The sequence below is a fragment of the Acomys minous genome (genome assembly GCF_964271855.1).
Source record: "Acomys minous genome assembly, chromosome: 16".
Classification (NCBI taxonomy): Eukaryota; Metazoa; Chordata; class Mammalia; order Rodentia; family Muridae; genus Acomys; species Acomys minous.
Genome location: NC_140498.1, coordinates 91,329,477 through 91,351,597, shown reverse-complemented (window position 1 = coordinate 91,351,597; position 22,121 = coordinate 91,329,477). Strand labels below are relative to the sequence as shown.

Here is a 22,121-nt window from a genome sequence, read left to right as displayed (position 1 = left end):
TATGGAGGCAGTGTTAACATTGTGCAGTGTGTGCATAGAGGAGTCTCCTCTATCATGTGAGGAAAAACGTTGCAAAATGAGGCTTTCATTGAAGGGAAAAAAGAGAAAAACATCTGTCTCTTGTCCTTTTTTTTAATTAGGAAAAACATCGCATTTTAGAACAAGCACAAAGGGAGGGCAGGACACCAGTGGGCAGCTTAGCCATAGATTTCCCCTTGACAGCACAGCTGAAAACATCACCTCAGACAGCTAATGCACACAGCTAATGTGAACAGGTCAATCATGGTGCACTGGGTACCCTCCACTGTCAGTAGCAGTGGCCTATCACCTAGCCCCAAGGGAGTATAGTCCCAAGTGAACACGCATGCTCTGTGCCACTGCCCAGAGGCCTGTCGGTAGCAGTCTGACAGCTTTATAAGGATTGGCGTCTAAGGAGAGTTTGTTCTATGACACCAGCCTTAAAAGAAATGGAAGTGGAGAGGCCAGCATGAATTAGAACCCTGGGCACACGCTTTATTCTATGAAGAACTTCATATAGATTCAGCCCAGCAGCACGGAGAGAACACTTACAGGTCCCATCACTCCCCCAGCAAGTGAGGCTTAACACAGGCACTGGCCACAAAGGCTAACTGCGTCATCTCAATTTCTTTCCTGTTGTCACAACAGAATTTGGAATTTGCTGGTAAGCCTTCCAACAGAGAAAGCCCAGTGCTTTCTTTCTGAGACAGAGTCTATCTCACTAGGCTGGCCTGCAACTGGCTGGGAATTCTGCCTCCGCCTCCTGAGTGCTGAGGTTACAGGCATGCTGCCAGAGAATATTTGATCGGAAACCTGCTAGCATCCACTTAAAGCAGATGCAGCAAGTGAGAAGGGCGGGCTCAGAAGCTTGGGCCTAGAGATGTTGAGCTCAAACTGGAAGACATTAAAGCATATTCAATTTGAACACTGCTGCAAAACTGAGGTAAGGCCCCTTCCCATGTTGGGGGTGTGTGTGGCAGAGATTTATTTAACCTATAAAAGACAAGCAGTGGGCTGGGCATGGTGGTGCATGCCTTTAATCCTAGCACTCAGGAGGCAGAGGCAGGTGGATCAATGTGAGTTCGAGGCCAGCCTGCTCTACAAAGCGAGTCCAGGACAGCCAAAGGCAACAGAGAGACTCTGTCTTGAAAAACAAAACAAAACAAAAAAGCAAGCGGTGTGGCTAGTTACAAACTGAAGTTGCTCTGTAGACCCCTGCTCCAAGCAGCCACAGAGAACACTGCCAGATTCCCTGCACGGAGAGACTTCTGTGGCCCAGGGCAGCATATCCTCTGTCCTCCAGTTCCCGATGGGCCTGAGGCAGGGCCAGCAGGCCTTGCAGTGTCTAGGCCTCAGCCACTATCAGGTCTCTGGTGACTTGAAATGCAGCAATGAGGGAGCTCAGCTGTATCTTCTCATTGGTGCCAACAGAGAGTCTGTACCTGAAGACATCAACACCAAGGTGAGTATAAAGCACCCCAGGCCCTGCCTACAGGAGGAGAGGATGGAGGCTGCCCTGGCCTGCCGTGGGGTGGGCACCGGAACTGACAGACCCGCCCCGGCAAATAGTTGTCTGTATCCTCCAACAGTTTTCCCCCCAACACTCACTCAGCTATTTGACTGAAGCTGCTGAGGACAGACTAAAAACTCAACAGCAGCGGTGCTCAATTGAACGCCACCTTCTTACAGACAAATCAGGAGCTGCGATATGGGTGCTCTGCAGACTCCCTTCCTCTGCTGTGACACTGCAGGAGGGAGCTGGAGGTTTGCGGCAGGGCAGTAAAGCAGGGCACTGGAAGCTTGTCACTTTTAAAATGATGTAATTTGTCTACATCAGCTAGTGACAGCCTACTGGAGCTTGGGATACTGGCCTTTGGTTGGAGCCAGGGTGCTATCCACTTAAATGACAGCTGCCAGCGTCACTAGGGGTGAATGACACTGTTTACTGAGCTGGGCAAAGTGGAAAATTGAGTTTGTTTGCTTTCCCTCCACTCTGCTCCTGTATACCACAACCCCTTAATAAGCAGGGTTGACAGCCTGCGTGCCCACTGTTAGGCAGAGCCGAAAGCTGAAGCTCAGCCATGGGACGGCCCTGCTTGCTCTCTGCACCGCTTCCCTCTGCTCTGGGGGCAGCACAGCCTTCGCCACATTGCATTTGGCACAGCCCCAAACTAGACCGCCTCATGTCTGAATGCTGCAGAAGCTGAAAATGAAAGCTTACAACAGGAGAGGGGACAGCCAGAGAGTTGAAACTGCGAACACTCACTCAATGTCTGCCATTTTGGTCAATAAATGTATCCGAACTGAAGATGGAAAGTCAACTGAGAAAAAAACAAAATCAAATGAGTAAGATCAGTCACATCCTAATGGAAAACAAAAGTCACAGAATAGAGTGGGTTCAAGTATCACACACAGGTGGGACTGACAAGCCTGAGCCACAATAAAAGTCTCCAGACCAATAAGCTAAGAATGATAGACGCCCCAGTGCTCCTGAGGTTTTTGTTCACAGTGTGGCTGTAAGCATGCAGGTCAGGTAGAGGCCCCCTGTGGTCATAAGAACGTGGACAAGTCAATACTGTCCACAGTGGGTGACAGCCACATACAAACTAGAGCTCATGCTGCCTCATTATGAGGCCAAACTTGAGCCACAGGTTCCGCACAAGCGCACAGTACTGGTAACCTGAGAGAGCCCCTCTCTCCACTTGGAGGCCGCTGCTGGGAGAAAAGCCTCCAGAAGGCTACATGGAGGGGCCCCCTGGAGAGTCTCCCAAAGGCTGGTATCTGGCTCCCCACCTCGGCCTCCACCTCCCTGGGGAGAGTCCCAGGTACTGTCTGGGCTTAGATCGACCCCTGAAACAGAAGGCAGGAAAAGGGACCTTACGGGCAGCTTCCAAAGACTGTCTAGTTTACAGGACACGGGCTTAGCTTTGAGGGAATTGAGCTTAGGATGTGACATATGGGCTGGAGAGCAGCTCGGGGATATGCTTAGGCAGCAACAGCCCTAGGTGCAGATCCCAGAAACAAGCCCAGTGGTAGACTACCTGCCTCACATGTATGAGGGCCTGGATTCAATCTCCCGTGTGGGGAGCAGGTAACGAGTGAAAAGTGAAATGTACTACTTACTGTCTGAAAAGTTCCCTTGAGGAAAGTTACCCTATAGGGTTCGTGTCTACTCGCCCCAGCAGCTCCAGAGATGAAAAAGGGATGGGAACAAAACAATTCAGAACTGCTCAAGATTAAGGGCCGGACATTCACTTTCTATTTCTGCTTAGGAGAAAAGACCTCACACCCTCTGTAGCCATCCCAAAGCTGTGCCTCCTCCCCATGCCACACAAGGGGCCACTTACCTCTGTGCACAAACAAGTGAACCTCTGTCAGGATGTCATGCAGCGCCAAGCCCTTCAGAGTTTTCAGCTCCATGATATCTAGAGAGCAGCTAAGGCAAGGGGACCATACAGAAGCCACAGGGCTTCACCCCTGCCCTTGGAGAGTGACTTCAGGCTGCACTCGGGCCCAATCCTAACTTGTCCAATCTGATCTTCAATAAGGTTTTTCTAAAAAGTACAGCCCCGCTTCTCAGAGCGCACAGCGAACAGCCCCATAAGACATCACACTGTTAGCTGTAGCTTTTTGCTTTACTACAAACCAAGGTAATGAATTCACTTTAACGACTGCTTCCTCCACCCCAAGGCCTAAGTGTGAATGCAGCCTCACATGTGCTAGCTAGATCCATTCAGGAAGAGAAGGGTACTGTCCTCCTGAGGACACCTGCTTCCCACCAGCTGACACCCTTCACCTGAGACGTGTAGGTGCTGGCTGCAGCCTGGGCCTCCAGGCCACCCTGAGGCCTGAATCTGGCAGCAGTCACCAGAAAGGATACTTTTGTAGGCCGTGGTGAAGTCTAGATTCAGCATCCAGTCCAGAATGTTGGCAATGTCTGTCTTGAGTGGATGCCCGGTGCATGTGTAGACCGTATCCTCTGTCACCTTCCCAAAGGCCATGTTGGTACTCTGCAGACAGGAGGGCCCAGGGGCTGTCAGCAGCCTCCCTGCACAGTGACAGGCCAAGGACAGAGCGAATCCTGTCCTTCCCACACTAGAAGGGCTGCCCTCTGCTGTTGCATGCTGTGGAGTTGCAGCCTTGTCCCCTAGCTCTCTTGGAGCAGCTGTGCGCCTTCCCGTTAGAAGCTACCACAGGCAGGGGGCTGGAGCGTGACAAGGTGAGTCTAAGTGTCTGAATGAGCGTGTGCATTGGCTGGCTGGCTTTCTCGTAATGCCCTTTCAAAGCAGTGGTTTCATACACATGGAGTGGGCTCATACCTGCAGAATGTTCAAGGCCCTTCGCATGTCCCCGCTGGACAGAGTGACAAGGGCCTTCATTCCATCTTCACTTATATCAACACTAAACGGAAACAGGCAAAGGGGTTAATTACCTCCCCACCTCAAAAAACAAACAAAAAAAACCAAAAAAAAAAAAAACCCTCCACAAATATCAGCCACAGGAACTTTGAATGACTTGGTTTTAAAAGAAGGAAACCATCAAAAATGGAGGTGACAGCACTCCTAGATCCAGAGCATCTAAGCTACCGCAGTGCTAGGGACACATGTCACACGAGTGACCATGCCCCAGCCAGAGTTTTACTGTGGACCAAGACCCTAAGAAAGTGGCAACCACAAGCGACATTTCTAGGAAGAAAGAGGCCACAGCCCGGCATCTGATCACCCAGAGTGCATGTCTCAAAACCTCCCCTTCCAGCCAGCTGGCAGCATCTATGAAAAGGAACTCAGTAAATCAGTTCCTATGACAAGAAGAGGGGAGAGCTTTCAGGAAGATAGGTCGGGGGGGGGGGGGGCAGGGAGAGGGGGAATCAAGGAGAATCAAAAGAATTGGGAGGCAGGATGTCCAGGGCCCACAGAAAATGTCAGTAGCCAGCGGCCCCCAAAGCTTCCTCCTGGACGAGGCACTACTCTGCCCAGCCTCCATGCCAGTCAGTCCCCCTTCCTTCTCGTAGTGCAAACTCACGTCTCTTCTCTTACTACATGCTCCAGGCGAGGAACCATGAGCTCAGGTGTCAGGGGGCCAAACCGGAACCTCGTGCACCGTGACTGCAAGGCTGGGATGATCTTGGACAGGTAATTACAGATGAGGCAAAACCTGGTGTTTTCCGTGAACTTCTCAATCACTGGGAGGGAAACCAAACACCTCACATCAGAGGGTCCAGGGAAGGCCTAATGGCAATAAAGGCAGAGAAGCTGCCTGCAGGGCCAGAGCAACAGGTCCAGCCTAACCACCTTCCTGTGTAGATCTCAATCTGTAGCCCAGGCTGGCCTCAAACTCCACATGATCCTCCTGCTCCAGGCTCTGGAGTGCTTGGTTTACTGACATGAGTCACCACACCCAGCTTGCCCTATTCTTTCAAAGCTAACAAGCACACCACCAGAATGCACAAGATGCACCTTTCTATGGTCTGCCACAGTTCCAGCACTCTTGCCATCTCCTCCTCAAGACCCGAGCCCAGTCTGTCCATGAGCTTCCCACCCCTTTATATACGATGCTGTCTGATGTTATCAAGGCAGAGGGATGGCTCTGTGCACACTTTCTGCAGCCCATATCTGAAAATCTAGGTGCGATCAGGGAGTAAGAGCCAGCGCCAAGAAGTGCATGAGACACCAGTGTCCCCACACAGCTCTGCCCACACTGACAGCCACTCGGCAGAACAAGATGCTAACGGAAGGATGCCAACACTCCAGGACAGAAGAGATCCCATCTTCCCCCAACTCGCCCTCTTTACAATGGGTGCTGCCATTCCTCCCTCACAGGGCTCATCTTCCCAGGCTCCTGAAGTTGCTGCTTCCTTACAGTAGATTCCCCAGCAGTGTTAGTGGGAGCTGCTCAAAAAAGGGTCCTTAACAGGAGCAGCCCCAGCCCCATCCCACAGGAGAACCCAGGGCTCGCACTGGACCACAGTTACTCCTACACTCAGTCTTGCCTGGTGGGTTTTGTTGTTGTTGTTGTTGTTTTGCCAAAGGCAGAAGGTCTCCCAGCAGATTAGGACTTTAAGCCTTATCCCCACTGAGAGACTCCCCACCTGGAGCAGAAGGCAGCAGTAGAGAAGGATGAGATGACAGAGACCATCCATACTGAGGGTGCCGAAGGGGACCCGGCTACAGGGCAGGTGGGACTGAGAGGTGCCCCTTGATGGGAAGATAACTGCACACCCAGAATTCCTGGCTCTCAGGCTACTCCTTGGCCACCATGTCAGATGGGGCAGCAAGCTTACCTCGTCTCAAGGCATTCTGGGCATCCTGGGTCATGGCGTCAGCTTCGTCCAGTATCACGAGCTTAAACCCTTTCCTAGGAGAACAAACACATGGTGAGGTTTCCTCAGCGCACTTCCACACCCGGGCCACCTGGCCTACCTCAGGTCCATCTCTGTCAGACCACGATGAAGGCGGATGCGTTCACACCGGCCTATCATGCTTTCAACCCTCAGCCAGAAGCGAGGGCTAATTTCTGTCCTGAGCCACTGGTCTTCCTTATAAGATCCTAATGCCATCTGCTTGCTTATGGGACTGGAAGCCAGGGCTGTGAGGAGGCCAAGTATAAACTTTGTTCCCCCCCCAACACCCTAATTATTACATTGTATGTGTGTAGGTGTGAGCACCACAGCACAAATATGACGGTCATAAGATGACTTCTGAGAATCCGTTCTCTTCTTTCACCACATGGGCACTAGGAATCGAACTCAGGTCATTAGGCTTGGTGGCCAATGCTTTAGCCCACTGAACCACCTCACCCCCCCCCCCCTTTTCTTATTTACCTGTTATTCTTCCTGATCTCAATTATCCCTATTTAAATTCAGACCAACTCATCCAGTCTTGGATGTGAGCCTTGCCCAGCAAATAGCCCACAGGGAGCCGAAGCTCCGAGGGTTGCTGTGATGGAGGCTCAGTCTGTACTCTTCCCTAGCACCCCACACATCTCAAACCACCCCTGACTTATCCCTGCTTCTGACCAAGTCATTCCTTCTTCCCTTTATGCACTGGCCAAGGGGAGACCGAACAGTGAACCTGGGTCCTGGCCATACATTCTCTCTAGGGAGAGAAATAACACAAACCACAAACTCTCACTTGAAGATTGTCCTTGTGCTGGCAAAGCTGAGGATTGGGCCCCGAACGATATCGATTCCTCGGTCATCAGAAGCGTTGAGCTACACAAGGAAGAGAGGCTCCAATGAGAACCACACCCCGTGCCAGCTACAGACTCCTGCCTGGCAAGCTGTCTTTTCAGCAGACTAGCAGGGCCAGCAAGCTCTCTAGCCCCAATGGCAGCTGAGATACAATCAGTAAAAACTAACGCCTTGTACTCAGCCACACAATGCCATCACAGTCAAACCCAGGACCGTCCTCCCACCCTTCAAGGATCACCCACATAAGTGTATCAGACAAACACAGGGCCTAGTGACCCTGAACCAGGACCACCACTGCTGTGAGCAACTGATGCCAATTTTAGTTCTCCCGACCTGCAGGGTGCCATGCTGGGGCCCGAGCTTCACATCTCCTGCATAAGTCAAATGCTTTTCTTTTTGAGTGAAGGTCTTTTGTACTCAAGCATCCCCATTTTGAACTTCCCAACCCCAAGATCCCACTGGTCAAACTGAACCAGAACCCCAGAAGGCCAGGGAGTAAAAGAGAGCTAGAGGAACCAACGCTAAGAGACCAGAGGCCTCAGTCATTTGTAGAGTGAGACTGTTTCCTTCACCTCCAAGACCATGGAGCCAAATTCTTTCTCTCTGTACAGCTGCTTGGCACAGGCCAGGATGGTGGATGTCTTTCCCGTCCCTGGAGGCCCATAGAGAAGGAGGTGGGGCAGGCGGTCTTCGCTGATGAACTTCTGAACTGCGGGGCAGGAGGGAGAAGACACACGTCAGTCTCTGGGACCTGCACGTTCACGGAAGGGTCCCCTGTGCTGGAACCTTACGTGCTTCAGTCCTCCAGTGTCCCAGTTGGGGCGGACACAGGGAGAGGAAAGCATGAAGTCACACCGTGGCTTGTCTCTATCTTCCATAGACTTGTACTAGTTATCTCGGGAGGGTCTAGAAAGTCGAGGGCAATGGTTCGCAACCTGTGTGCCTAGATCCCTCGATATGGGGGTTACATAGCAGGTATTTATATCACCAGTCACAACAAGAGCAAAACTAGTTATGGATAGCAATGAAATAACTTTATGGTTGGGGGGTCACCACAGCTGAGGGGATGTATTAAAGGGTGGCAGTGTTAGGAAAGTTGAGAACCACTGGTCTATTTTTTTGTTTTGTTTTGTTTTCTTGAGACAGGGTCTCTCTGTGTTATCTTGGCTGTCCTGAACTCACTTTGTAGACCAGGCTGGCCTCGAACTCACAGCGATCCACCTGCCTCTGCCTCCCGAGTGCTGGGATTAAAAGCATGTGCCACCACCACACAGTGAGAACCACTGGTCTAAACGCACAGCCTCGTTGGAGGAAGCAGGTCACTGCAGGCATGGCTTTCAGGGGTCATACCTGGCCCCTTCCTCACTCTCTACTTCCTGTCCACTATGGAGTGAACAGTGTTCCCCCGGCCATGAAGTTCTAGTCACCAAGGCCTAGAGTCAATGGAGCCAAGGACTGTGGACCAAAACCTTAAACCCCCAAGGCAAAACCAATTTTCCCTCCTCTAAGCTGTCTTATTGCGGGGCGGGGGAGCTGGGAAGTTGGCTCAGCAGTTAAGCTTGCTGCTTGTTACTCTTGCAGAGGACCTGGGTTTGGTTCCTAGAACCTGCAATGGCTGCTCACAATTGTCTAAAACTCCAGTTCCATAGGATCCAGTGCCCTCCTCCCGCCTCTGGAGGCACCAGGCACACATGGTGCACAGACATATGTGTAAACAAAACACCTAAATAAATCTTTGGTGTCCCTTTTTTTTTCAGACAGGGTTTCTCTGTGTAGCCTTGGCTGTCCTGGACTCACTTTGTAGACCAGGCTGGCCTCGAACTCACAGCGATCTGCCTGCCTCTGCCTCCTGAGTGCTGGGATTACAGGCTTGCACCACCACACCTGGCTATAAAAAGAAATCTTTAAAAAACTTGTCCTCTTAGCTATTTTGGTGCACTATGAGAAAGGAACCATACCCCCATCCTATGAAGTCTAGTCCATGCTCTACCCTGTCTCCCAACAGAGACGGCATCAACATAAAATGTACCCAAGCCTCCCAAGGACAACAGACCCAAGTTACTCACTGGTACTCAGAATGTCCTGGTGAGAAATGAGATCGGTCAGGGTCTGTGGCCGGTACTTCTCAACCCTAAAATAGGATTCAGCGCGTGTTACAGTGTATACGAGGCCTGTTCTGTAAGTGCAAAGAAGCCCCTTCTGCCCTAAGCAGCGGAGGAAAGAAACCCTTCACACTTGAATAGAGCCAAGACATTGTCAGGCCGGTTAGCTGTAAAAACGCGCCGACGGTGTTGGTGTTATCTTTTGAGTAGGAGTCCTGAGGCTGCTGAACATCCTACAAAGGGCAGGGCAGCTCCCTGTGGCCCCACCCCCACAGGGGGGGCCCCCAGATCAACAGCGCTAGGCCTGAATGACTTGAATTGGAAAGGGAACTCAAATACCCCACAAGCAAGTCAATGGACAATGCTGTTTCCACAACCTTGAATTCGAGGAGCCAGACTCAAAAGGCCACAGTCTGCGACTCCACTCCCGTGAATTTAACATGTGGCCCAAGACAACGACTAGGCTTGCTTTAAAACACCGCTAGCATGTAGGAGCAGTCAGAATGCCAACTCTGGGGCCCGCGATTGCCTGACACTAAGTCTGAGGACCTGGGTTCGATCCCAGGAATCCATGGTGATGGAAGGAAACAACTGGGTCCTAAAAGTTGTCATCTGGTCTCCACATGGGTGCGCTGCTACGCTCCCCTCCCTCGCAAATAAAATATTAAAGGGAAAAAAAGAATGCAAGCGTTGAATTCGGACGCCAGTTCAAATCCAAGCCTCCCCGTTCCCCCGGTCTCTGAACCTTTCTAAAGAAAGCCAGGGTCGACCTCTTAGGGTCATCAGAGCACAGCGGCGATGCTCGAGGCACCCGAGGATGGCCAAGCTGCGCTCAGGCCTCACGACAGTGAGTGTTTAGTGTGGAAACCGGCGGGCAATGCTGCTGCGCCAAGCCGTCGCCGACGCGGGGCGCGGCGGGAGCGAGAGGGGGGTCCGCAAAGCTTCTAGGAAGGACGGGATGCCGGGCCGCTCCTACCAGGGCAGGTTCCGGGCACGGGCCGCCGCGGGCGGCTGCTGTGAAGGCGCCGCTGCCATGAGTGACAGGTGCTGCGGGACCCGGACACCGACCCGCGACACTCGGAGTCCGCGCGCAAACCAACCCTCGCGAGGCTTCGCCTCCCGCTTCCGGTTTCCGTCCTCCGGCCCGCCTCCTCCCCGTTGCTAAGGCGCCTGTTGCTAGGTAACCCGAGGCGCCGGCCTGCAGCTTGGCTGCTGCTTCATCAGTCAGTCTCAGACACGCACGAGGTCCAGGGAGACTTTGCTCAGCAGCTGGAGGCCACCGAGGGCCTCACCAGGGTCGGATTCTGTGAGCGCAAGAAACAAGCCGCAAAAAGCAGCAAGTTCCAGAGACAGATACACTTCCACCATCCAAAACCAGAAACACACACACGTACACACACAACACAAGTACGGACACATACACACATCCATGCATGTACATGTACATTCACATACATATATACTCACACACATACGTATAAACCCATACACTTGTTCTCACTTACAATACACATACACAAACAGACATATATACACACAAATACACAATTATCACCCACATTCATTTACATATACACTCACATACACACAGAAATATACACATTCAGACATACATACACATAAATACACAGTTTATATATACACATACATGCGCGCATATAACATATTCATATAAATACACACACATACATAAACACACAAACGCATACGGTCATCTGTGTGTTTGTATATATACATACATTTTCCCCCTAGAGTGAGAGAATTCCAGACCAATTCTATTTTTATCTTTAAATTTTATTTTGAGGGTGGCATGGTGAGGTGCAGACAGGAGCATCAGAATTGCAAGGTCACTTTTGGCCACATATCCAGTTCATGGCCAGCCTGGTGATGTCTGTAACTACCCTTGGAGCCAGGCAACTGCCATCTTGGGGAGTTCAGCTGCATCCACTTACAGAAGAACTGCTGCAGCTGTTCTTACTGACTGTTTACATCCCCTCATGGAAGACCCTCACCTGAGTACCCTGTGGCTACCTACAACTTAGTGTGTGCAACTCAGCCTTAATTGCACATGGCCTGATGGGGGCTGAGGGAATATCGAGAAGAAAGACTAGGAGACAGGAGTCGGGGGTCCATCTATGCAGCTATGGGAAAATCCTTTCTGGAGGAAGGAGCTCCCACATCACTGTAAGTAACTCTCACCTATGCTCTGTAAGGAAGCCCAGTAAATTCACTGGTTCCTCAGAGCAATCTCTAGCAGCGGAATCATGCCTCGGTTTGTCATGAGAACCTTAGGGGGAGGTGACAACCTTAGGGGAATTGATCAACACCAGGCTACATGAGACCCTGTCTCAAACAAACAAACAAAAAAAACACATCACAGAAGAAGGGAGCCAGATAAGGCTCTAGGGAAGACAGCGCCCTGGCTCTCTGCTTCCTCTATAAGCTGACTTATTGGTTCTTCGGATCATTAACATGCTGCTTTCCGCCGGGCGTGGTGGCGCACGCCTTTAATCCCAGCACTCGGGAGGCAGAGGCAGGTGGATCGCTGTGAGTTCGAGGCCAGCCTGCACCCAAATGAACACCTATACATACTCTCTCCCTCTCTCTCTCTCTCTCTCTCTCTCTCTCTCTCTCTCTCTCTCTCACACACACACACACACACACACACACACACACGGGCACACGGGCACACACAAACACACACACGGGCTCACACAAAGAAACACACGCACACTTGAACACAGAAGGGACAGTTTCTAGTAGAAGTTCAAGTGCACCTGTTGATCAGGTTTTTATGGACACAGTGTCACGTGTCTGCAGCCATTTGAGATCAGAACATCATGATAACCTCTGCCTGGATTGTCCCGTAAACCATAAGCAGATAAAAGCATTCAAACCATGTCTGTCTTTACCCTGGGTCCCCGGCTATGGGATTCACTCAGCTTTGACTTTTCTTAAGATAAAGCAGGACAAATCGGCAGTGGTGGTGCAGACCTTGAATCCCAGCACTGGGGAGGCAGAGGCAGGCAGATCTCAAGAGTTCAAGGCCAGCCTGGTCAACAGAGCAAGTTTCAGGACAGCCAAGGTTGCACAGAGAAACTGTCCAAACCAAAACCAAAATGAAAGCAAAGGTAAACCAGGATCATTCTGGCCAGGCTGAAACCACCTTTGTCCTAACCTGTAACAAGCTCTGGCTTGTAGCAGTGGCCCCCTGGTCTTGCCACTCTCCGGGGACAAGCTGGGATTAAAGGCGCATGTCACTGCCCAGCCCAGCTTCTCTTTGTCCTTACAAAATCTCGGGTTGGGTCCTCATACACTAGAGTTAGGTGCTTGGCACGAAGAGTTTGGATGATGTTGTAGTCGGCCCTGAGGACATCATCTATGTGTGCTTGGATGTGGACTTAGCTGGATGAGGAAAGGTGATGAGCACCATATACCAGGTGCCTGTAACACTGGCTCAAAGGAAGCACTCAACACAGCTGAGTGAATAAATGGATGGATGGATGGATGATGCCACATGACATTCGTTAGGCTGTGGTCCAGGCGACGTTCTGAGTGTTTTGTGTTTACCGCACACACGGACTATGGCTCAACTTAGGCGTTTCCATCTCTAGGATGGGTTTTGTAAGAGGATGCTCATTTGTGATGGGGTTGGAAATAATGTAACTCCTTAACTAAGCCAAGGGTCTGTAATAGAGCATCACGTCACACTCAGTCGTTGCAAGAAACCCAAGCTATCCTCTTGCCCTCTTGTTGCCGACATACTAAGTGGTTTCTCTTTTGGCACTGATGGCGGGATGGGGGCGTGGGGGGTTAGAACGAGATCTTACCAAGAGTCTGTTTTCCAAGCCCCAGCACTCGGCTGTGACTCCAGCTGAACTCTGGGTTGGCAGCAGTCGCAGCAGCCATGTCCCCTGGGACATTGTTAGAAATGGTAAATTACCTTCCCCTACTCCAAACTCATCAAGTCTGGCACTCAGGGGGGCAGTGGCCCCACCTGTGGTGCGATAAGTCCACCAAGGGATCCCGACTCACTTAAGTGCGAATCCCGACGTCTTCCCTATATTGTTCCTTCATCTTCAAGCAGAGAGCGAGACAAAGGACAGCAGGTGGTCACTTCAGTTACATCTGTAGTAATTACTAGTCTTGTGGCTGTGGCAAACTACCCAGAAAAAAGCATCATCCTAAGGGATACAAGTGTCTATTTTGGCCCCTGGTTTAAGGGTGTGATGGTCCGAGGTGGTGAAGGATGCATGGCAGCAGGCAAGTGAGGCAGCCGGAAACACTGGACTTGCAGTCAAGAGGCAGAGGGAGGTGAATGTTGGTGCACGGCTTGCTCCCTCCTTTTTAATGGTTCCGGACCCCAGCCCATGCAAGGGTGCTACCCACAGCCCATACAAGGATGCTGCCCACAGCCCATCCCAGGGTGCCGCCTGCCGCCCACAGCCCATACAAGGATGCTGCCCACAGCTCATGCCAGGGTGCCGCCCACAGCCCATACAAGGATGCTGCCCACATTTAGGGTGGGTCTTCTCATCTACGTTAATATAACCTAAACATTCCTTCACAGACATGCCAGAGGTTTCTCCCCTACGTTATCCTAATTCTGCCAAGTTGACAGCCCATGTTACTCAGCTAGCTTCCTTAGAGGCTGCTGTGTTTTAGTCCTGGGTTGAGTATGACCCCCTGGGGTTCACACGTTGGGAGTATGGCCCCTCTGCATCGAAAGGGTGAAAGTATTGGATGGACCCTGTTAGCGGACTGAGTTCAAAACCATTACATTTTCCAGGGTATTTCTCTAGGGAGGGTTGGTGTCACCATGCACAAGGGGTTAGTTATTGTCTCATGGAGCTTTTTGTTTGTTTGTTTGTTTTTAGACTTAAAAAAAAAAAGATTTTAAGTATACAGTGTATGTACCCCTGCAGGCCAGAAGAGGGCACCAGATCTCGTAATAGATGGTTGTGAGCCACCATGTGGTTGCTGGGAATTGAACACGGGGCCTTTGGAAGGGCTGGCAGTGCACTTAACCTCTGAGCCACCTCTCCAGCCTCAGCTCATGGAGCTTTTACAAAGGAAGTCTGACTTCTGGTTCTGTCTGGTTTTCTCTCCAACCATGATGTCGTCACCATCTGTCCTTACCAGAAGCCCAATGGACAGGGAAAATTACAGATTTTTCAGCTTCCCAAACTGAAACTGAATAAACCTTGCTTTGTGCATGACCCAGCATTTTGTTATAACCACAGGACACAGGTTGGCATAAAGGGCTAAAGGGACAGGACACTGCTACCACGCCCACGTCAGCTGACTGGGCTCCTTCAGTCAGCTGTTCACATTTTGTTTGTTTTTGGAAAACTGGCTGTTATTTGGAGATACAATCCTTTTGGTAAGTTACTGAAAAATGGGTTCAGGTGGTTTAGGATTCAATCTCTTGGGAAGGGGCTGGAGAGATGGCTCAGGGCCTATCAGAGGACTGCAGTTCAGCTCCCAGCACCTATATCAGGTAGCTCACAGACATCTGTAACTCCAACTATAGAGGGATCTGGCACCCTCTTCTGGCCTCTAAAAGTATTGACAGTTACATGCATACACACACACACACACACAGAAACATACACACACAATTATAATAAAAGTAATATTATTTTTAACAAGAGTATCTAAGAAGCTTTGAAAATCCCTCTGGGGCTGGGTGGTGGTGGTGGCACACACCTTTGATTCGAGTAGTCATGAAGGCAGAGGCAGGCTGATTGCTGTGTGTTCGAGGCCAGCCTGGCCTACAAAGTGAGTCCAGGACAGTCAAAGCTACACAGAGAAACCCTGTCTGGAAAAAACTTTGGTTTTGACCGAAACAAAACAAAACAAAAATCCCTCTGACACAAACCCCCCTCCCTATTTCCCTTCCTTCCTTCTTTCTTTCCTTCTTTCTTTCCTTCCTTCCTTTCTTTTCTTTTTTTTTTTTTTTGAGACAGGAGTCCAAATCTGAGTCACGTGACAGGGAATGCCTGCTGTTCAGCCACAGTGCCAGTTAGGAGAGCTCTGGATTCAGGTACAAGCCACTGCAGATAGAAAATAGTTTTTGTTTTAAGCTTACTTTGGGGTGTATGTGTGGAGGGGGTAGATCTGAGTGTGTGGGTGCACGCAGGCTTTCTCACCCCTGTATGTACATGAGGCAGAGGTTGACTGACGGGACTGAGGGCCCAGTTTTGTCCCCCTTCTTTTCCTTGATGTGGTTCAGGAAGTTGTACAGAAACTGGCCCAAAATGTTGGAAGAGGGCCGTTGACCCGTCAGCGCTTGCTTTTTGCGCTCTGTTGGAAGCCGTGCCCTTCCTTGGTTGGTGTTGTTCAGGTCTACAATGGCTGCAGGGCCTGTGTGTTTGGTTTGGTCTCCAGTCTGATACTATCAAGAGGTTGGAACCTTTAAGAGGTGGGACACAGCCAGGCGTGGTGGCCCACACCTTTAATGCCAGCAGCAGAGGCAGGCAGATCACTGTGAGTTCAAGGCCAGCCTGATCTACAAATGGAGTCCAGGACAGCCAGGGCTACACAGAGAAACCCTGTTTTGAAAAAACCAAGAAGAAAAAGAAAGAAAGAAAGAAAGAAAGAAAGAAAGAAAGAAAGAAAGAAAAATAAAAATAGATGGGACTTGGTGGCAGGTCTTTAGGTGATTGGTGGGTGTGCCCTTTAAGAGGATTGTGAGAAACCAGGCTCTTCCTATCTCTCCTCATTTATGTCTACCTTGTAGTGAACAGCTTCACAATGCCATACAATTAGCTTGGGTTTCTCTGAGAGCTGAGCGGACTGTGAGTTATACTGGCTGGGAGCCTCTTAGAAGTGGGGCCTGAGTCCCGGGGTCTGTCTGTGATTGGGAAATTCAGTTGGTAAGCCCCGGGATACTGGCGATCTCCCCCCCCACTGTCTCTCTCTTTCTCCCTCCCCCCTCTTCCCCGCCCCTCACACACACTCTTTCTCTGTCTCTCCCCCTCCCCCCTTTTCCCGTCCCCCCCCCCCACGTGCGCGCTCTCTCTCTATCCCCCTCCCCCCAAGGGTCTCACCCCCCTTCTCTCTAAAGCCCTGCGGGTGGTTTAACAGTTCAATTGCTGTTCCCAGTTCTTAGGCTTTCCTGCTCCCTGGGGTTGGGCAAGCCAGGCACCCCAGAACTCTAAGGCTTAATTGCTTGGGGGAGGGGGCAATTCCCTCTTGTGCTGAGTCTGCACCAGAAAACGCAGCCCTTAATTCTCAGCCGGTTATTTTGTCACACTAAGAAAAGACCCTCCCAGCAGGGGAAATTGAAAGAAAAAAAAAACCTGCTTTTTGGAGTTTTTTTTTATTCCTCCTACTTTGATTCAGTATCATCGCCTTGGGCTACAAGCTCTGGAGGGACTGTGATTAAGAAAGACAAAAGGGTTTTAAGGAGCCAGGCTCGTCTTGGGCTGCTTTAGGCTTTGGTTGGGTATGGACTTGTGCTGACTGTACACAAACAAGTGGCTGGTGGTCCTGGGTTCTATAAGAAAGCAGGCTGAGCAAGCCGTGGGGAGCAAGCCAGTAAGCAGCACCCCTCCATGGCCTCTGAGTCAGCTCCTGCCTCCAGGGTCCTGCCCTGCGTGAGCTCCTGCCCTGACTTCCTTCTACAATTGACTATGATGTGGAAATGTAAATCGAATAAACTCTTTTCCCTCTTTCCTTCCCAACTTGCTTTTGGTCATGGTGTTCATCAAGGCAGTAGTAACCCAAACTAAGACAAACTCTTTCTCCCTCTCCCACCCACATCAGTGCCTCAACCCAGAAAGTTTATGTGTGTGTATATATATATATATATATATATATATATATATATATATATATATGAATTACATGCATGCAGTTTTAGTCTTTGAGAATTTCATACATGTATATAATCTATTTTGATCATATCTACTGAGAGAGAGAATTTTTAATTAGCTCTCTAACTCATAAGTCCAAATAGTTGAGAGTGCAGGTCGGCAGGTATGCTAGCCCAAGGCCCCAGATGATAAGTCACAAAGAATGCGGAGCTAGGAAACAAAGACCTATTGAGTGTTCTAGGGACCTGCTGGCCATAAAAGATAGGGAGGATACACAAGGACAAATTCCTGAGAGAAGCAGGTACCGGACATGATCAAGTGAGTAATGAGCCAAGACCCCTCATCCAATCTTATGGTGTTTGCTTAATCCCCCTTGAGGCCCGCACACAATGTTCCAGGTTTGAGTTTAACCAGATGTGTTGTCAGCTCAGATAAAACATCTACCCTCGGGTTTCAAGAAAAACAGGAACCAAGGACTGTTCCCGTATGATTAAGTCTGAGCTTACCCCAGATCTGCCTACGCAATTTGCTGATGTTCAAATGTTTGAAACAACCAATTGTGTGTGGCCGCGCCAAAACTTCCCACTCCCCCCGAACCCTTGCCCATATAAACCCCAAACCCCTGGGCTTCTGGGTCGACCCCTCTGTCTCCTGTGTGAGATACGTGTCGACCCGGAGCTCCGCCAATAAACTACCTCGTGCGTTTACAGCAAGATGGTCGTTTGTGTATCTTTGGGTGTGCGCCATCCTGAGGCTTGAGTGAGGGTCTCCCTTCGGGGGTCTTTCACTACCTTCATCCCCTCCGTCCAACTCCTTTTGTATCCTGTTCCCTAAACATGTCTTCCTCCCAACTTTATACCTTTTTGTTAAAAACTGACTGAGTCCAACTAATGCTGCCCACTAGTGCATGGATGTAGAGCCAGGGATGGCCCATGGGAAGTCTACCAGTGGCCAGCATTCCAGAAAGTTCCCTTTTACACTTTTAAAGATCTAATTATTTTTATTTTATGCATGTGAGTGTTTTGCCTGCGTGCGTGCGTGCGTGTGTGTGTATGTGTGTGTCTGTGTCCATGGAGGTTAGAGTAAAGGCACTGGATCCCCCTGGAAATGGCGTTACAGACAGTTGTGAGCCATCATGTGTGTGCTGGGAACTGAACCCAGATCCTTTGCAAGAGTAGCCAGTGCTCTTAACCTCTGAGCCATCTCTCTTTTTAAAAAGAATTTAAAAGGAAAACACAAAGAACTAGATTATCTTCCAAATCTGAGCAATGTGGCAGACTGTGGAAAATTAAAATATTGTTTCAAATATTTGTTACTATGAAGATTGGACAATAATGTTCTGGGAAAGTTCTGAAATTTAACGATTACTTCAAGTACATATAGCTCAACAAAAAGTCATATTATTCTGAAGGGGTGACTCACGTGTTAGTAAGATATACTTTTCTTTGCTTTAGTCTTAGTATTTTTTGTTTGTTTCAAGATTTATTTATTATGTATACAGTGTCTGCCTGCATATATACCCACAGGCCAGGAGAGGGCACCAGATCACATTATAGATGGTTGTGAGCTACCATGTGGTTGCTGGGAATTGAACTCAGGATCTTTGGAAGAGCAGCCTGTGCTCTTAACCTCTGAGTCATCTCTCCAGCCTTTGTCTGTTTATTTAAGGAGCATTTGGTCTAAAACAAGCAGTTCAGGACATCATAGTCTGGCAAACATTGACCTGAGCGGGCAATTATACAGGCTAGCTTCATTGTGTGCCGATTAATTAATTGTCCTCTTAATGCTAAATTCTAATTGATTCCTAGTTTTGATGCACAACTTCTCATCTTTTCTGTTGCTCAGACGATTTGAAATTCTAATTGAGGATTAATTTTGCAAAATTAACCCATAAAAGGGCATCGTTGAACACACTTCCCATTGCATAACTCCAAAATGCCAGGGAGGTGGTTTGGCATATTGGAAAGTCACAGAACTCAGCTCCATGCGTTCATCTTTCCAAATGTCCCATCTGCTTCAGTACCAAGGAGGCCTGCAGTGGTTAAAGCTTGCTGTATTCAAATGTAGAAAAGCCAACAAGATCAACTTGGCGAAATCAAGGTCACATTAGGGCTGAAAAACAATGAGTAGGGTCGGGACGGAGACCAAGGCAGCGTCAGACACAAGAAAAGAGCACCACTGTCTCCTGTCCCCGCCCCACTCCTAAATTGCCACACCAGGAGAAAGTGCTCACAGGGCCGAAGGCCGGGTCATCTTTTATCAAAGTGCCACAATCCACTCTTAGCTCTCAGGCCACACCATACTTCAGCAAGCTTTCTCTTCCGTGGGAAACAGTTTCATAAACCAAGCAGAAGCTGCTCCTTATGTGGGAAAAGGCTCTCCTGTGGCTTATTTTACAGTGGTGAAGTCGTAGCCTTGACGATAAGAATGCCGAGTGGTCACTTCAACGCATCCCTGCTTTTGGCTCACTGGCACGGAAATGGTGAGAGGGAAGAAAAGCTCACCTGCTCTGACGAAAGGCCTGAAGAGAGCACCCTAAGTGAGCACAGATTTCTTTTGGTTCGTGCTTTTGGCGGGGGGGGGGGGGGGGGGGTGTTCAGCCTGTGACCATTCTGTTCCATTGATGCTGGGTTGATCGGGAGCCATAGACCTCATGGCGGGGGTGAGGGTGGAGTAGGGATGGAGATGAGGGAGATGGAGGATAGAGAAGTCAGGTCGTTTCCACTCACAAGTTTCATCCCTATTGCCCAGAGAAGAAAAGTGTTCAATAGTCTTGCTCAGCTGTGAACCCCAAGAGTTATATAATAGTGAGTGTCACAGCAAGACAGGCCTAATAGAAGCACAAGGGTCCTCATCATTGAAAGAGGGGGCCGAGCAAGTCACATGAAGAGAGGGATCATGGGTGTAGCGTTTGGTATGATGGACCAAGTCTTCAGAATCTTCTTTTGAGACAGGCTGTCGTTTTGTAGCCCAGGCTGGCCTGGGCTTCATAATCTTCCTCGGTCTCCTGAGCACTGGGGTTACACAGGCAAGAGCCACCGGACCAGGATGAAGGACTGTTTTAGTTTATTCAGTTTTAAATCTTTTATTAAAAGGAAAGAAGCGGAGGAAGACATTTCGTCTCTGCCTTTTGGCTAAAATCAAGAATGAAAAAGAAAAGCCCACATCCCTCCTTGTCGTGATCAAAATACAATGTGTTTGACATTTGCCAAGGAAGGCTAACCTGCTGCCAGTTCCACTGGTGCAGACAAGCCCAAGACATGGAGTTCTATGACGTGTCTCCCTGGATAGTTTCCTCCTCCCATTTTCTTCAAAGAAAATGAAAGCCCAAAACTTGTAGGCCATTTAAGAGCCTGTGCTCAGCCAGGCAGTGGTGGTGCACTCCTTTAATCCCAGCACTTGGGAGGCAGAGGCAGGTGGATCTTTGAGTTCAAGGCCAGCCTGGTCTACAGAGAGAGTTCCAGGACAGCCAAGGCTACACAGAGAAAGCCTGTCTCAGAAAAGCCTGTGTTCAGGGCTGGAAGACGCTATGGCGGCAACATGCTTGCTGTATAAGTGTGAGTGCTAGAGCTAGGTGTGCGGTGTGAGCCTTGTGATCCTAGATCTGTGGAAGCAAACAGGAGGATTCCTGGGTGTTACAGGGCAGCCAAGTTAGCAGAATCCATGAGCTCCTGGTTCAGTGGGAGATGCTGTCTCAAAAATAAGGTGGAGGGCTGGAGAGATGGCTCGGAGAGGTTAAGAACACTGCCTGCTCTTCCAAAGGTCCTGAGTTCAATTCCCAGCAACCACATGGTGGCTCACAACCAAAAACCAAAACCGAAACCGAAACCAGAACAAAACCAAAAACAAAACAACCGAAAGAAAGAAAGAAAGAAAAGAAAAGGAAAAAGTTGATTCTAGGAAAGTCGTGAGCTGGGGATAAGAGGGAATTGGGCCCTCCTGGGTTGCTGTTTGGAGAGTGAAATGGTTCATTTGCTAAGAGAAACAGTTCAATAATATCTCAAGAAGCTACACCCAGAAGTACCATTTAACCAGAAGGCCCGATGCTAGGGATATATACTGACAAGGAGTAACGATGGGGTGGATGCTTGTAGAAGACACAAGGCATTAACCGAAAATCTCAGTGCGGGGAATAGGTTACCTTCCTATGAGCTATGGGCTATGGTGTCCCAGAGGACCTGCTCCATCCCAACAAGACAGGCTGCTGCCACTTACTGTTCTTGGTTTCCCAACCAAAACAAGACCCTATTGCTGAATAAATACATCATACACTTTGAGGGCAGGACACAGAGACACCAAGCTGGACCTAGGTTGGAAGCTTCCTCCCTGCTGGCTAGCTTTCAGAGTGTTGAAAAGCGTGGTGCGGGCCTGGCAGGAAGACAGATCAGCAGCAGCCGTACCCAGCTGTGAACCCTGGGCACTACTGGTGTGATAGTGGCACCGCTGTTATTGGGCCAGACAACTGCTTTCTGATAGAACTTGAGGCCTGCTCTACAAGAGGAAATTCACACCTGGCACTGTCAACCCGGTCAAAACCCCATGGCTGGTGAGGTTATAAGCCCAGTAGTGTTGTTTTCTAGCTGGACAGGCTATAAAACTGACTTGTAATAGGATGCCATTATGGTGCAGGTGGTTTTTCCCCTCCCGTCCCTTAGCTCCCGGAATAATGACTTATGAGACTCATTAAATATACAAATACCTAGGCCGCATAGCCTAGGCCCTTCTCAGACTAGCTCAAAAGTTAAAATAAACCATTATACTAATTTACATTTTGCCACGTGTCTGGTTACCTGAGCTCAGGCACCACGCGTCCAACCTCAACTTCCTCACATCTTGCCAGCTGAGTCTCACGTGCCTGGCACCAGCATCCTCTCTGCCTGCCGGAAGTCCCGCCTACTTCCTGCCTCAGCCATAGGCCATAGGGTTTTTTTTTTAAATTGATAGGTGTTGTATCCATACAATACACAAGAGATTCCTTCTACATTGACTTCT

General features: G+C 49.7%; 1 protein-coding gene across 3 annotated transcripts; it reads right to left on the bottom strand.

Annotated features, from left to right (window-relative positions):
• Nucleotides 1-118: 118 nt before the first annotated feature.
• Nucleotides 119-21,966, bottom strand: RFC5 (replication factor C subunit 5). Of its 3 annotated transcripts, none has more exons than XM_084762996.1 (11): nucleotides 21,920-21,966; nucleotides 9,274-9,338; nucleotides 7,780-7,916; nucleotides 7,149-7,228; nucleotides 6,299-6,372; nucleotides 5,041-5,200; nucleotides 4,338-4,419; nucleotides 3,899-4,028; nucleotides 3,366-3,443; nucleotides 2,285-2,339; nucleotides 119-1,460 (listed from the first exon to the last, which is right to left on the bottom strand). In XM_084762996.1, the coding sequence occupies exons 3-11, from the start codon at nucleotides 7,789-7,791 to the stop codon at nucleotides 1,364-1,366; spliced, it is 768 nt and encodes a 255-aa protein (XP_084619122.1). In that variant the 5' UTR covers nucleotides 7,792-7,916; nucleotides 9,274-9,338; nucleotides 21,920-21,966; the 3' UTR covers nucleotides 119-1,363. The 3 variants fall into 3 exon arrangements, with proteins under 3 accessions (XP_084619122.1, XP_084619120.1, XP_084619121.1); XM_084762994.1 differs by lacking the exon at nucleotides 21,920-21,966 and adding an exon at nucleotides 10,286-10,424; XM_084762995.1 differs by lacking the exon at nucleotides 21,920-21,966 and adding an exon at nucleotides 10,055-10,193.
• Nucleotides 21,967-22,121: the final 155 nt, after the last annotated feature.

Coding starts and splice junctions, on each gene's coding strand:
- RFC5 (XM_084762994.1), bottom strand. CDS start 10,344: ATGGCAGCGGCGCCTTCACAGCAGCCGCCCGCGGCGGCCCGTGCCCGG. Junction 3,444..3,898: donor CTTCACCACGGCCTACAAAA/GTATCCTTTCTG, acceptor GCTGCTCTCTAG/ATATCATGGAGCTGAAAACT. Junction 1,461..2,284: donor ACCAAAATGGCAGACATTGA/GTGAGTGTTCGC, acceptor TGATGTCTTCAG/GTACAGACTCTCTGTTGGCA.